Genomic DNA, 15,965 nt, shown 5'->3' on the forward strand with positions numbered 1-15,965 from the left:
TCGATGTTTTCTAGTCCAAGAGTGAAACTGTATTACGAAAGTGTAAAGCTGCATAATGGATAAACGAGTTAAATAAAATATAACGTAGCACGAAATATGATAAGCGCTCTTGAACGAACACTTGCTACACGTTCGTGTATCTAGCTCTGTTCGTTCGAGAAGAATGATACGAGTTACAGAAATGTTTCGTCCGAGTCAGATTCTATCGGTTTTTGAAAGTACGACGAGAGTATTCGCGTTTCGTTTGTAAGAGAATAAATTGTAATGAAATAAAAAAGACGAAGTTCGAATACTTTTAAATATTTCAAGAATAAAACTATCCTATTTAAACGTCACTCGTGGAAACGGCAGAGTTGAAAATTTGTCAAATTCGAAACTCGTTGATATTCTATTGGAAAAGTAATACGTTTTTGCGATAAATAACGACGAAATTTTGTAACTTTATTATCGGCCTCGTGACTGTATACGGTCATTATTTACATTTTAATAAAGTGAAAGTTGCGAGACGTCTCCGTGAAAAATATGTACATTTTGATTTACGAGACTTAAAACTGTACGCTTTCGAAATAATTCCACTTGAAATATTATTTCAAACAGCGTATTATTTTATTTCATAGCTACTCCGTTCTTCAAGTACACGATTTTCGTTTCATTTCCAGCTATAATTGTGAAAATAATAATGGTCTGGATTTGAATTAAAAAAAATAACGAGAATACCAATTGGAAGATTCAATGTAGATACTTCTGTTATACAGTGATACTGTTCTCGCATTATCGTTCAATGGTGGGAACGTTTACATTTAACTCTCGATCGCCCGGAGCTGTATTCTCAGTTTTTCTTTCTCTTAGTGCTACACCCGTATATGGGATCACTTTTTTTCAGAAAAACAATTACAATTTCATTCTACCTGCACGAAGATGAACTTGAAACGTCGAAAGGAATCTTTCGAACCATTATTATCTTAACAACGAGGTAAATGTGTGACAATTTCTTCTGTCGACGTTATCGCGTTTCACTTTTCGAGACACACTTGCACCGATACGAAATAACTAAAACTAAAGAATAGATTAATTAGATATTCAACCCTTTGAGTAATGTATTTTCTTAACCCTTTGCACTCGAAGCTTCTTCTTTCCTACCAAAAACCGACGCCTCGAGAAAATCCTTCAAGTGGTAAAATTAATCCGGAATGGAACATTTTTATATACTTCGCATACGTGCGTTTACACTCTACAAGAACGCAATATTTCAATTCCAATTTGAATTTCAAACCACCAAGTTTCCCCGGATCGAAAATAGTACACTGAATTAGGTAGCGACCGAGGATCTCCCCTCGAGTTCAAAGGGTTAAAAATATTCGAAAGAGACCCTTTCGTAGTGTCTTCAAAAAGAAACTTCAACGTTCACGAGGACAACGAGAGTCACTACATTGCTCTCGATTACACCCCTAGTTATCCAAACTGAAATCGTAGTATAAGTAGCTTAACTCTAAAACGGAGTGTAAACATCCTCATCGACACATTGGAACTTGTATCGAATTATTAAGTCGTTCGAAAAGTAATTTCTTTTTCGATATTTTCAAAGCGTACAAACATTTTATCAAGTCATATATTCACAATTTTGTAAAACGAAATGGCTCCCCGGACAACCTAATAATTCAATTATTTCGCAGCAAGTTGAAGAACGTTCTCCAACCGTGCGTATAAAAAAACGATGATTTCTCGCTCCGTTGTACTCGGAAAGAGTTAAAGGTCCCGATGTCGCGCGAAAATATTCCCAGGGCCTGCTTAAATCTAATCAAAGCCCGAATGCCGGTTCATGCTCGGGCGTAGGAAACCCCCACGACGAACGTAGAGCACGTTTCAACAAGCTGGATGGAAAAAGGTACTCCATGGAAATCGCGGACGGGCGAGTAACCGGGCATAAAACGATCTCGGGGAAACGCTTACTCCCGCGAACAAACGGCCGGATACTACTAAGTATTTATCCACCGGGCCGGTAGCATTCGAAATGCAAATTGGACAAGCGTCGTTTGAGTGACGGCTCTGGGAAAGTGGCGCGTCTTAGGCTTTATCGGGTTTTCAGAGTCACGCGTTGCTTGTCCCCTCTGGTTCTTTCTCGCTCGCTCACCGTGCGCACAGAAGCTGAGAACAAACGAGATATTTTCACTCTCCCCCCCTCCTCCTCTCCTCTTCTCGATCCCCCCAACAAGCTCTACCCTCCGTCGATCGACGATTCGAAAGGCGTTCCACTTCGAGCCATTTGCTCGGTCTAGATCGAGAAATGATTTTCATTCAAGGATCGCTCTCTCAGCCTCGCTCTCTTTACGCTGGACGATCGGTCGAACCTCCGCGAAGAACCATCATCGTCGTCTCTTTCATCTAGGAAAAGAGTCCCCCAACGCGATCACAAAGTGGATATGTATAATTCGCGACGCGATCGTTGAAGAGAGCGCGAACACGAAGAGATTCGAAGGTGATCCCGTCCGTTCGAGAGGCTTTGTTCGTGTAAAATCTGGTCGTGTGGTCTACGGAGCTGGAAAAATTACGAACGAGAGGGTATAGGGGAGCAAGGGGGTCTCTCTCGTTCCAGATACCCAGGCGGGAGGACTAACTAGGAGAATTCAAGGATCGTGGTTTCAATCGAGATTTTGAACACCGATGGACGATTCTGTTTAGAAGTTTACACGATTGTAGGGTCGGATGCTTGGTATTTTCGAGTTATTTTTTTTCGAGATCGTAACTGAATCGTGGACCATTATATATAGGATCAGGTACTCGATATTCTTCGGGATATTTATTATTGTAACGGTATATATTTGTAATTGGGGTAATAAAATTTCTCGTTGCTCGAAATTGAAGTTAAACCGAGGACCATTACGCGTAAGGTCAGAACTCGATACTTTTTGAAAAATTAATGGTACGACGAAGTCTTGATTAAATCGATCTTGAATTTTCCTTGCAAGTAGTACTAATAAAAAGTCGGGACTTGTTACTCCTTAGCGAAGCTCATAGAGGCCACGATCATTTGTATCGGGGAATCAAGAAATCGTGAAATTTGTCAATACTGCTTACTATATTTTATGATCGACAATGAGACTCCCGGTACAATATTTCAAATTTTGTTATTCGAAGAAAGCGATTACCGCATCGACAAATAGCTCCAACAAAGAGCAACTCGAAGAGGAAATTATTCAGTCACTGTATATTCAAGGACGACGATAGAAGAACGTGGCTTTTGAACGTAATGTTTTGCGAACATCGCTCTGTCAATTTATCATGGAAGAGAAATTCATCGAGTCATAGAAGTTGCGCACAATGATGATGGATGGTTTCGATTACACGAAAAATACTTCCGTGCCGTATATCGATTACAGACGAGTGTCTGAACTGGAAAACACCGTTGAAAATATCATTTTTTAAGACAATTTGTACCAATTTAATTTTATTGACACTTTTCACGAAATATTTAAAATTGTACCGCACACTTTGCACCTTCTACAGGACGTCTGTTTCGTCACTACATGCTAAAATACCTCACGAGCCACTAATAGTATCGATGAACAAAATTATTTAGCACGAAAGGGTAAAAAAAATTATTTATACCATGTGTAGCCTCCCTCTTTACCAAACAATTATTCCTTTATTCTTCTATATAATAATTCCTTTAGATACTTTCGATTCGTGAGATCGAGCCTAATTTTATTTATTTATTTTCTTTTCTAATACAATTTCAATTTCTAACAAATGGAAATCAAATGTCCCCTGTCTCTGTATTCTTATCCTAAATTATTCTACGAAATATACAAAAAAAGGATTGACAAACCCCAAACGACGATCAATTATTTCTCTTCTCGGTACACTTAAAGTTAATACGTTCCTTATCTCTAACTTTCTTCTTAACGAAGCGACACACTTTTTTTCTTCAACGCAATTGCCCGATTAGTTCTCAACGTATTACGTTCAAATGGCCCTCGACACTTTGCTTTTAAAAGTTGGGACTCGTTGACGTAGCGCTACGTCTTATCTTGAGCCAAAGCTGAACATCTTTGACGTAACGGCACGTTTTCTTTTAAAGCATAATCTTAACCTTCTTCTCGTGTCCCGTTCTAATTTCAGTTGATGCGCCGTGTTATCAAACGCTTGAAACTGTTAACTGGGTCGTTTCACGACCAGAAACACCCCACTCCCCCCACACACGTGTAATTAAAAATGCAATCCGCAACGGATGCGAGTGCAACGCAATATTTGTTTCTAACGTGAACGAAAAGGAGATGGAACACCGGAGGATACGGTACCTTTGAAAATAAAAGGTAAACGCGAGTTTCGATCTTTCACGTGCGTGTAATTATCAAAGTTTTGCGACCGGTTAACTCGTCTTGCGCAACCGGGAAGTATTTTCAAATTACTCATCTTCCGTAATTATCGAGTTAAAATTTGATTACGCAAAAGACCGAGGCCTTACCGCGGAAGAAAATATATTCCCTTTGACGTTCGTCGTACGTTTAAGAAATATTCATTTACATATGAATCAGAAGTATGTTCACTTTCTACGTTCACCCCTCGGGCAGGTTGCACTGATTCAGGAATCCTCGACGTTTCGCAGTGTACATTGGTGATTACAAATCCTTTGCGCGTTAGGTTCGTGTACTGATTAATCACTCTCACGGAACGCGTTCAAAAATCCCGCAAATATTTATCAATGGGTCCACATCGCTATTAGAGTGTAAATAGTAAAGTAAGACTCGCTGGAATTTTTCTACAGTCGCTGGACACGTTCATTTGTTCACCTTTCGCAATAACACGGTAAATAAAAAAAAAAAGAAATAGAAAAATAACCCATAGAATAAATCCGAACGAAACACGCGAGTGAAACAACTCGATCTCGTATTTCATAGACACGATCGTATTTTACGCCGTCTTTTGAAAGAAAAAAAAAGAACAGTACGACATTTTGAAAATTATTATTACTTCGGTCGCTTTCTCGTTCCCTCTGATCGTCGAATTTACGATAAACCCAACGAATAGCTCACCCTCTATTACAACTTCGTTATTATTGTACGCTAGCGTTATTGTCGCTAATTTTTCCAAATTATTATCCGTCGTTAATTCACTCTCGTTCGTTCGTTACGATAAATTTCAACGGTAACGAAGATAAATAATCTTCAACGGCCGCTTTCTCCCGTTCTCTTCGGAAATTTCTCTCAAGATTCTAACATATAACATTCTCTATAAGAATATAATACATAATATTCGTAATTCATTGGTATATTTCAAACTGTAGAAAAACCAACGAAACTTTATCCACAAAGCGAGAACAGCGTTCTCCGTAAGATCGACGATTGCGTTTCGTCTTCCCTGACGCGACCTAATCGTTCCTCCGCTTCTGGAGCCAGAGGGGGCCCCCCATTTCGAAAGGCCCGGTTGGAAAACGCGGTTCGGTTGCGTCACCGTATCCCCGGGTCTCTCCCGATCGCTCGAGTCTCTCGTCTCATCGCTATTCAACGTACGCCGGGGCGAAATGAACTCGCGATAATACCGAAGCGAACGATACGCGGTATCCAGGATCGACGAGCACCCGCGTTTACACAGGCAGAATTAATGAGAGAGAACCCAGAGGGGCAGGCGGAATCGGTGTAAACGGGACAAACCGTTCGCGGGACGTCGATTGCGATCGATCGGCGCTCCTACACGATAAGAGATCGTCGACGAACAAATCTCGAATATTCACCGCGGTTGATCCGTTTTCGTTCGCGGATTTCTCGATCGATGTCGCTAATTAAATCGGTGGTACCGCGGAGGGGGTTCGGGGACACGATCGTGTAAAGATAATCCGCGATATCGTTCACGGGATCCCGTAAGAGCCTCGTACCGAACGATTCGCGTTAAAGGGTGGCTCCTTTTTCTCTCCATCGCGTTCGTCCGCGGATGAACTTAATTTCGTTACCCCGACCATGGATAGCTCTCGCCCAGCGACTTCCACTCGTTTCACTTCCTTCGAAGAGGGGGAGAGAGACCCTCCCTTTGACTGTTTACGCAGTATAATTAACGCTGTGCACCACGAAGACGTTAAAGTGGATCCTCCGCGGCTGATTTAACAGGGTAAACAAGATTGCACTCGCTCTTGGAAGAGACGTACCTCGACTGGACGAAGACGGACGCGTTCCTCGCGAATTTCGACGGCAACGCGTGTTGCTCATAGTCCTTAACCGCTGCCAAGTGCGGGGAATTTTTTTTCTACGGAAGATAGAACCGAAAGATTTTTTGAAAGAATAGAAATTTGGAATTTTAAGTCTTTGACAAGTTGGGGGATTTTTTTTTATACGGAAGATCGAAGGAGAAACGTTTAACAGAGGATAGAAATTTGAGATTTGAAGCCTTCGAGGAGTTGGAGGATTTTTTTTTATACAAAAGATCGAACCGGAAGATATTTCGAAAGAATAGGAATTTGGAATTTTAAGTCTTCGAGGAGTTGGGGAATTTTTTTTTTTATATGGAAATTCGAAGGAGAAAAGTTTAACAGAGGATAGAAATTTAAAATTTGAAGCCTTTGGGGAGTTAGAGGAATTTTCTTTTATGCGGAACATCGAACTAGAAAATTTTTATAAAAGATAGAAGTTTAGAATTTTTAGCCTTTGGGTGGTAGCTGTGACTGTGGTCAACCATCGTCGTTTTCCAGGCTGAGTTACATTGTTCAACTTATCGAATTCGATTATCTTAATATACGTACATTCTTTTGTGTCGGTTCAGTAGAAGTTGAATAAGAAAACGATCGTTCACATGGCATGTGACACGTTTGTGGATGTAAGGTTTAACTGGGAGGACATTTCCAACGGTACTTGTAAAGTAATAAACTAAAATGAAAGTAACAAACTTCAAATTCAATTTTCTCGGAAACGTACCCTCAGATGAACAAATTACATACTACAGTTTCTCCTTATTCTTTTACCTACAATTCCCCCCTAATCGATTCTACTACGACTGTTCTACCCATCCTGTGTATCTCCTAACTGAAAAAACTCTATTTAAAAAAAAAGACTTCTTGGAACAAATTACACATCACATTTTCTCTAAGAAAAAATTAATTTCTTTTACCTACAATTATGCATGATCGATTGTGCTACAACTTTTCCACCCAACCTGTGTATCTCCAAAGAAACTCTATTTAAAAAGAAGAAGACTTTATGGAACAAATTACACATCACATTTTCTCTAAGGCGAAATAAATTTCTTTTACCTACAATTATCCCCAGACCGATTCTACCACAACTTTTCCACCCACCCTGTGCATCTTCTAACTGATAAAACCTGTTCGAAAAAAAAAAAAAAATAGACCGATCTGGTATAAGTTTTATTCGCTTCGACGCTGGATGGCCTGAAATTGCGCGTCCCGGAGTTGCGCTTCGAGAAAGGAAAGTACCGCGAAATATTAGTGATGCAAGCCATTGTCTCTCGGGCCCGGCATTCTGATTACCTTTTCCTTCGCGAGTCAAGAGTACATAGACCTATTTTCAGAACGAACGATATATAACAAAAATTCTCACGAAACCCCAACAGAGTCCTAATATGGACACCTAATACGTTACTTTCTCCGGTCGAAGTCCCGGTAACTCGACCGACGGCGAGCCCTCAATTAATTCTACGATAACAATTATTACGATCGCGTTACCCGTTTCCCAGACACGTAAACCGCGAGGAATCAATTAACCGACTCTCTCGCTCCCTTTAACGAGGGCTCGAGGCGTTGATGCGTAGATCGTTTCCAAAGTAGACGACCATATGTACAGTACGCGCGTATACCCGGCAATTTGAGAATGGAAAAAGGTTTTACGAAGCGAATACAACTCGGAAAGGAGGCGTTTACGGGAATACGGAAACTACGATCTTTTATTTTCATGGCTGCGTGGAAGCACTTTTTTTTTCTTTTTTTTTTTTTTTTACCCCCTCCCCTCTGCTTGTAAAACACACGTTTTACGCGCTACGCGAACTTTTTCCCCGTTTCATAAGTTCGTAGAATTCTTATTACAGTTTCGGAGCAACTATCGGGGAAACTTTGCGGGACCAATTCGAAACGAGATCTCGGGACGTTTATGTACGTTACTGTACGCTACTGTACAACGATGACTCGAAATGTGGTTCGTCGACGAAGGACAGTTTTGCGAACGATGTTGGAACGGTTCAAGGGCGATAGCATGGGTTTTGTTTTTGAAGAAGTGTCGAGAATTAAATCGATCCGAGAAATTAACGATCGATGCACCGGAATTTTTCTAATTTTTCTAATTTCCAAGGAAAACTTCCTTCGTGGCTTGGGATAAAAAGTCCCTGGTAAAATATACGAAATATCTCGACAAGATAAGATCCAAGTTTATTCGACGATTTGTTCTTACTTTCGATCTGAAAGATTTCTTCGAGATTTTCAGTTTCTCGTGTAGAAAAATGCTCCGAGGGTAAAGATTTTCTCGAGTTTATCCGACACGTCGTCGTGTACTCGCAATTCATTGATTTCTATAGTTACAGCTATTGCAACAGATGCAACTGAGCGCTACTATATTTACTCAAAACGGGAGACCCGAGTAACGCGTTAAAATAAAAATGATTTACGACAATTTTTTTATAACGTAAAACCTCGATGAAAGTTTTCGTCACTTTCCATGTGTATGTATTATTTAACTATTCCTGGATATACGTTTTTGTTTGTTACGATTTATCGACCTTTTACAAAGTAAAAAATATTACTCTCAATGGAGTAATGCCTCCTGTCGACAGCAGTCTAACAATTTTTTATGTTGATCTAGAATGAAGAATCGAACAGAGTTTTTTTTACAATAGAACTACGCAACGTGCGAAATTAAATCCTGTTTTAAGAAAATATATAAAATTAATGATACGCAATTTTGGAAATTTGAGAGAACGTTCGGAGAAATTCCAAATTTTATATTTTTTAAACACGATGTAGGTTCGTACCATGCGTATTTCTATCGCGAAAATCAATTTTATTTTAACGTTTTACTCGAACCTCTCCCCTTAATTCCTCTCATTGTATTATAAAGTTGAAAATATTCGGGACTTTTGTGATGAAAAGACTTCAAATGTATACTCGAAAGGAAGAACGATTTCAGATTGAGATTTGTTTATCTTTTGGACATCGAAAATTCCTCGTGTCCAAACTCTCTTATACATTTTGAACAAAAACACGGTGTATCCTCGGCTTGTCGCTAACAATCTCACTCCTAGACAGTTCAAATCGGTTTGTACTCGTAATCCACCAGGGACATCTAAAACAGACGACTATTAACGTTGGCTACCTTACCTCGTAAAAGTGAAAACGAACACGTGACACTGTCCCCGGGTTCTTGCACGACCCGACGAAACATTTTGTCTATTTACGGAATTATTTATAAAAATTTACAACGAAACTTTTGTATCGATATCGAACGTCCTGAAGAGACATTAACTCCTGGATGATCGGTCGATTTTTATCTACTTACAGAATTTTTTATAAAAACTCACCTTGAGGGTTTTGTATTAATATCGAGCGTAAAAATTACTCGCAGAATTATTTACAAAAATTTACACCGAGAGTTTTATATCGAGGGTCCGAGCTGTGAAACGATGTTTACTCTTGATTGACCATGTGATGTTTGTTTAGTTACAAATTTATCTACAAAAATTTACATCTAGACTTTTATATTAATATACAAATTATGTATAAATATTATGGCTACTGTGATCAATCAAGTAGGCTTGTTACGACCCATTTCTATGCTAATTTTCGTCGTCCTCGATAAAAGTCACGATCGACTATATCGACAAAATTCTGAAGAAGATCAAAAAATCATGAAGCACACTTTATCGTTATCGGTATGACTTCCGGTGCAATGTTCTATCAATATTTTTATACGAAAAACGAATTAGTTGTTTCGACACAAAATAAGTCAAAGAGCGAAATATTTATCCACTGTATAGGGTGGTTCGTAATTCACAGTACAATTGAGATTAAGAAAACTTTGTGATACGAGGTAAGACGAAAATTTAGAATAACAAAATTTCACTACAGGTGTACGTGTTCTTGAAAACACGATCTCGATGAAAACCCTTCTACAATGGCAACTACAACGTCGCTAATTAGATGCACATGCACTCGACCGATTCTCGAAAATATTACTTACGTCGCAATTTCATAATTCTCGATGTTTATCTTATTTCGAACCATAAGATCTCCATGACCTCGTTTGCGTTATATTATGAATTACGGAGCATCCTATATACTCAAGAACGACGATAAAAGAACGTGACTTTTGAACGTAATGTTTTGCTAAACTCTGACGACCATCGATTGTCTTTCATCGTAACAGTAAAATGGAATAACACTGTCCCCAGAGTACGTATCTTGCCAGGATCAATTAATTAATAGTCACTCACCAGGTAGTACAAATTTTTATGCAAATATTCCTCGTCCTCTGCAGAGGCCAAGATCGCCCATGTCGATCGATATTGTTAATCAAAGAACGTAATGTATTGTTAAAAACTGACAATTATCTATCTCTCGTCGTGGAAGTGAAAACGAATACTGTCCCCATTATACGTATCTTGTCACGACCAACAGATCAATAAACACTCACCAGCAAGCGAAAATTTCAATACAAATGTATCGACGACCTCTACAGAGATCACAATCGCATTAAACAGAATTCTACAGACACTAGTATCAAAAAAAAAATCACAAAGTTGACGTTATCGTAGTAAATAAAGCTTCTGATTCGTCAAAAAGTTAACTATACACTATACGTACGTAAACTGGACTTTCCAATGTCCTGTTTCGTTAAATTAAAATCATTGACAGACAAAAAAGAAACTTTACTGGTTTTAGTAAAATTAAAATTGCAAGGTAAGGTAAATGACGAAAAACTAACGATTTCTATTTCGTTTCTTGGTTATCGATAATAATAAAAAATAAAGATTATCGTTCCCTTTGTCTGGTACGAATAAAAACGTACACCCTCCCCGATATACGTACATAGATCTCACCATGACGCAATCTTTACTAATTTTAATAAAATTAAAATTGCAACGTAACGTAGATGACCAAAGACTGACGATTTCCATTTGGTTTCTTGGTCATCGATAATAATCAAAGATAAAGATTATCGTTCCCTTTGTCCGGTACAAATAAAAACGTACACCCTCCCCGATATACGTACACAGATCTCAGCACGAGCCGATCGTTCGATAAACACTCACCAGCGAGTGACAAGAGGAAGACGACGCTTCCCAGTGCGCAGAAGCTGTCGAGGTACCGCATGGTCCTCGACTTCCGGTCCCTTTATCCGTCCGGTTCCCCACGTCGTGGAATAGTTGGGCGCCGGCTGATGCCTAAGATCGCGCGGTCACATCGGACAACCTCATCCTCGGACACTGCCGTGGTCACGGTTGATCACGGTCGTTACCTGGTCTACTCCGAGTATCGTTGTAACGATCGAGTGCAACGTGGACGCGGAACAGAACGTGCGACAGCTACGATGGTAACCGGTCCTCGGTACGTGAAAGACTGAGGAAAGGCGCGTTTGTTCGGTCGTTGGTCCGCTCGGCCGATGTTGAGCATCCACTACCCACCTCTTGTTCCGTTGCTCTCCCAAGCGTTCGAATCTTTGCCCGCTCTCTCCCTTCGGCGGGAACAAGTCGCTCCCTTCGCGTGGAATCCTCCGTCACGATTGAAAGCCGCTCGAGACCTTCTAGTTTTCACGGTGAGAGAAACGACACGAAAACGACAACAACCACGACGATCGTATCGCGTACGTTGTTGATATTCCGAGCCGCCAAGGTGTTTTCGACGCCGAAGGATACCACCGTGACTCGCCTCGCCTCGCCACGCCTCGCCTCGCCTCGCCTCGATACCAGCCCGTATAATAATAATAATAATTCCATCCTTGAATCACCGCGACGATAAACGTTTTAACGTTTACAGGACCACGAGGTACCACGCGTATTCGCGATTTGTTTACCGCTACACGAAACATCCGAGGCACGCTCGCTGAGCGTGTGAAACGATACGAAATAATTGAAACTGAAAAAATACAGATCCGATTACGAGACGGAATATTAACCCTTTCCACTCGAGAGGCGATCCTCGATCGCCGCTTAATTCGGTGTACTTTCTCCGATTAAAATTGAATATTAAACCTGAAAATGTAAAATATAGTTAAATCTCCGGGAAAGTTTCTTTGTTTTTCGGTCAATGTTTAAAGTTTTCTAACGTAAATAAATGATGGAACCTGTTCACGATGCGTTGTTTAATTTCGATACCCTTTCGATTTTCCTATTACAAACGATACCTCATTTATAGGAACCATGACTACCGTGGTCGGACCGAAAACAATTTTAAGGTCACTCGTCTTCAATTATGTGCGTCAGACACAATTTCCACTCCATGATGTATCTGATTGGTGTGTTGACAAGTTCTAGTCGACCTGCAGGCATCTCAGATACGTCGATACACGGAATTCAACGAACCCTCGATTCAACTAGACCACTGTCACTGGACTATGAACGAGGAAAAAATTCAATAAAACGTCACGTTGCTGGAATACATCGCGGCATCAGAGAAGATCGAATACGTTGGCAGTTCGTACGAATATAGACAAATCGTTATACGTATAACGTGCACGCAATACACGGTGTTGCGTCACACAATATTCCGATTTATATTCGACTAATCGCTCGAGGTACTCGTTAAGAAATCGAAGCACCTATCGTGTCACAGAGTGACTTGACTTCTGACTAGTATCCGGTGACATCATACCTTTGCCAGAGTATTCATCAATACGAATGTTTCGAGATTTTAAGTTCATTGGAATTTTTATTGTTCGAGTGGAGCATGGAATTTGGAAACTGTTAATATTTTTTAGTAGATCGTTTGAAACTTGGATGTCATTCGAATTTCTTTAATTTCGATCACTTGGAATTTCGCGATTATTATTATTAAAATACGTCGATACGGACGATTCCAAATTTTGGAAGTGGTTAGAATATTTTAATTCGGAAAGCTCGAAACTTGGACTCTGAAGATTATTGTAATTTTGTAGTTAGGATAATTTGAAAATTATTAGAATATTTTAATTTTGATATCTTGGAGCTCTGTGGCTTATTGGATTGCTTCTTTTTTTTTTTTAATTTTGATTACTTGGAATTTAAAGATCACTGCGATTCTTCGGTTCCAGAAAATTCAAATTTCAGAACTATTGGGACCGTTTGAGTTTGACAACTTGGAGTTCGGAGATAATTGAAATTTTTTAGTTTGGGTAACTTTGAATTCAACAAAGGGTGAAACGCATTTCTGCAATTTGGAGCAACCAATTTTAGCGTTTCATCAACTTCCCTGAAGAGAAAAAAAGCTCACCAGAGGATCTCGTTAATGAAGAATCTCGCGAAATCGTACATACTGTTCGCCTTAAATGTTAAATCTGCTTTAAATTCGTTTCCTTCTTCTTCTTCTCGAATTTCTTGCAAAGTGTCTGTGTCACTTGTTGACCTTTTCTCACGTTTTCAACGTTCTAACCGTGAAACTCGCGAAAGAATCGAGTTGTTGATTTAATCCTGAATCGAGAGTACCCGTTAATAATTTCGGAAACAACTTCACGAAAGATGACAAAGAATTCATGATCCTGTCCTTTGTTACGTTAGACGTTATAACAATCCATCGTTTGCACGTTTTACGCAATATTAATTGTTAATTACTATTAATATATATATATATATTTGTTATCGTAGTAAGAAACTTACATCGATCAAAGTTTTTCATATTTTTCCAGCAATTTCGTACGTACTAAGAATCTAGTTATTATACAAAAATGAAAGACTATTTGGTAATATATTCTTTAACGAGTCATGGTGAAAAAATCGTACTAAATTCATTAACGAAGAAAGCACTTTGAGTGTAAAAGACATCGTTAATTATCAGACTGTTACGTATCGAATTTCAAATATTTCCGATTTAGATATGAAAAATGTTGTTTCGTCTGTGTTTTTCAGAAATTGAAAGCAACGGTTGATGTACCAAATGAAATAATAAACACCGATAGTGTGGAAGCAACCGTCACGCAACACTTCGCCTACTTGCACGGTGTTCTTCAAAATGTGGAGAGGAAAATCATCGATTCGTTGCATCAACAAAGTGACTCGAGGAACGAAAATATCGACGAGATTTTACTGCAACTGAAGGAGCAGGAAGATCAGTTGCAATCGGCACTCGTGGTAAACAATACTTACAATTTGTCCTCATCTATGAAAATTTAAATTCAATCGACATAATTGTCGATTGTTGTACAGCGTAATTGTATAATTTACGTGCATTTGAGAAAAGAAATTTTACAAATGGAATTCCATCCATAAAAAGGATTTGAGAAATCTGATTTGTTCGTTGAACATCTATCATAGCATATTGTAGTAAAGTATTATTTAATACTTTCTATTCTAAGAACTAAACATTTTATTCTAATTAGTACACGATATAACAATACACGTTTATTTGTACACACGATTGATCTTTAAGTTTAAATACTCTTTCAGTTTCTTTACTTCGTGTACATACATTCCATACACAAGATCAAAACTATAAGAGTTTATACAAACTTTTACAAAAAATAAATTAATCGATCGGTTCGAATCTTTGTTTCGATCTAAACGAATAGCTCTCGTAGGACAAAATTACGGTGAAATTTTCAAATGTGTAAAAGAATATAATTTTGTAATCATAATTTATAATGAACTTTGCGGTTACTTTTTGAACACGTCAACCGGCAAGAACGAACAAGATTCAATTATTAAAATGAATTTCCCTTGATTTCTCGTCGCAGAATAAGCTACTGTTTTAAACGTACGTGAACACGTACAGATTTTTCATTAAAGTTCGAACATACTACTGCCGAAAGTAATTCAACTAAAATTAGATGACATTGCCAATTTTCCGTGTGTCATAAAACGTTTCAAATTTAAAATCTTCCCCTGTGAGCTACAGCGTGTGTACGTGACAGGAGGGATACAAATTTTCATAATGAAATTATTATGAACAGCCGACGGTCATCGAAATGAGCTGTCCAGGCGAGAAAGTATTGTCTTCGGTTGATTAATTTTAATACGTTCTTTGTGCTTCGACGGTAACGGAAGAAAATTAAAAAATAATAATCTCGTTATCGTACAATATTATAAACCGTCTGTAAGGTACGAAAGATGCAAATTAAAATCAGATTTCAAAGTGTCTCGCGGCTCAATCGATTCGAAACTTTTTCAAAGTTTTTTTAGAAAGCTTCAAATTTAAATTAAAATATCAATTCGCAGACCTATTTAACAACTACGTCGTGACCAATAGCAGTGAGGATAATATTGTAAATATAGTTGCGCGTTAGAAAATTTCCCCTTGTATCAATATTAGGAATTTCAGTTTCCAGTTCACCGAATAATTGAAATTTCTATTCACAAACAACATTTTGTTTTTTAGATGAGTGCATCGATTGCAGACAATCTTGAGAACGTAAATCTCCAGCAGGTGATACAAAAATTGAAAAAGTTAGCCGATATGCCTTGCTATTTGATAATAAATTCCGTTCCGGAGGATCAGAAAATCAAGTAAGCAATATTTCACTCCGTTATCAAATTTTCCATCGGTTTGTTATCGTGTACAAATAAAAATTTAATTACAAGGTTTCATCTACAAATACGATGCAATCAAATTTGTTAAGTATATACACGAAGTGTGCACAAAAAACGTTACTACCTGTTTGTTATACTTATTGCTGAGATTATTTAATTACATGATTTTCGCAAATGATAATTGACAATGGTTGTAATAACGGTAAATTTCGAGTCAGAAATAATTGTTTACATTGTACCGATATTATCCAATATCAATTTAAAGCAAAATTCCTCGCTGTCGTGTATAAATTTATTACAAAATAGTTTTCAAATGACAG

The 15,965-nt window shown here is 38.5% G+C and overlaps 2 protein-coding genes across 5 annotated transcripts in view; one reads left to right on the top strand and one right to left on the bottom strand.

Moving 5' to 3' along the window:
• Nucleotides 1-11,852, bottom strand: part of LOC143149270 (uncharacterized) — a 128,808-nt gene extending 116,956 nt beyond the window's left edge. Inside the window, exons 1-2 of the mRNA XM_076316488.1 lie at nucleotides 11,614-11,852; nucleotides 11,242-11,548 (exon numbers count right to left, since the gene is read on the bottom strand). Of these exons, the coding sequence (XP_076172603.1) occupies nucleotides 11,242-11,302 (61 nt within the window). The 5' untranslated portion in view covers nucleotides 11,303-11,548; nucleotides 11,614-11,852. The remainder of the gene's footprint in view (nucleotides 1-11,241; nucleotides 11,549-11,613) is intronic.
• The window catches only part of Qin (tudor domain-containing protein qin), a 347,962-nt gene that overhangs the window by 319,327 nt on the left and 12,670 nt on the right, over nucleotides 1-15,965 (top strand). For all 4 annotated transcript variants that reach the window (XM_076316481.1, XM_076316479.1, XM_076316480.1 and 1 more), the window contains 2 exons: nucleotides 14,029-14,250; nucleotides 15,494-15,621. In XM_076316481.1, coding sequence (XP_076172596.1) covers nucleotides 14,029-14,250; nucleotides 15,494-15,621 — 350 coding nt within the window. The remainder of the gene's footprint in view (nucleotides 1-14,028; nucleotides 14,251-15,493; nucleotides 15,622-15,965) is intronic.

Source organism: Ptiloglossa arizonensis, chromosome 7 (assembly GCF_051014685.1).
Source record: "Ptiloglossa arizonensis isolate GNS036 chromosome 7, iyPtiAriz1_principal, whole genome shotgun sequence".
Classification (NCBI taxonomy): domain Eukaryota; kingdom Metazoa; phylum Arthropoda; class Insecta; order Hymenoptera; family Colletidae; genus Ptiloglossa; species Ptiloglossa arizonensis.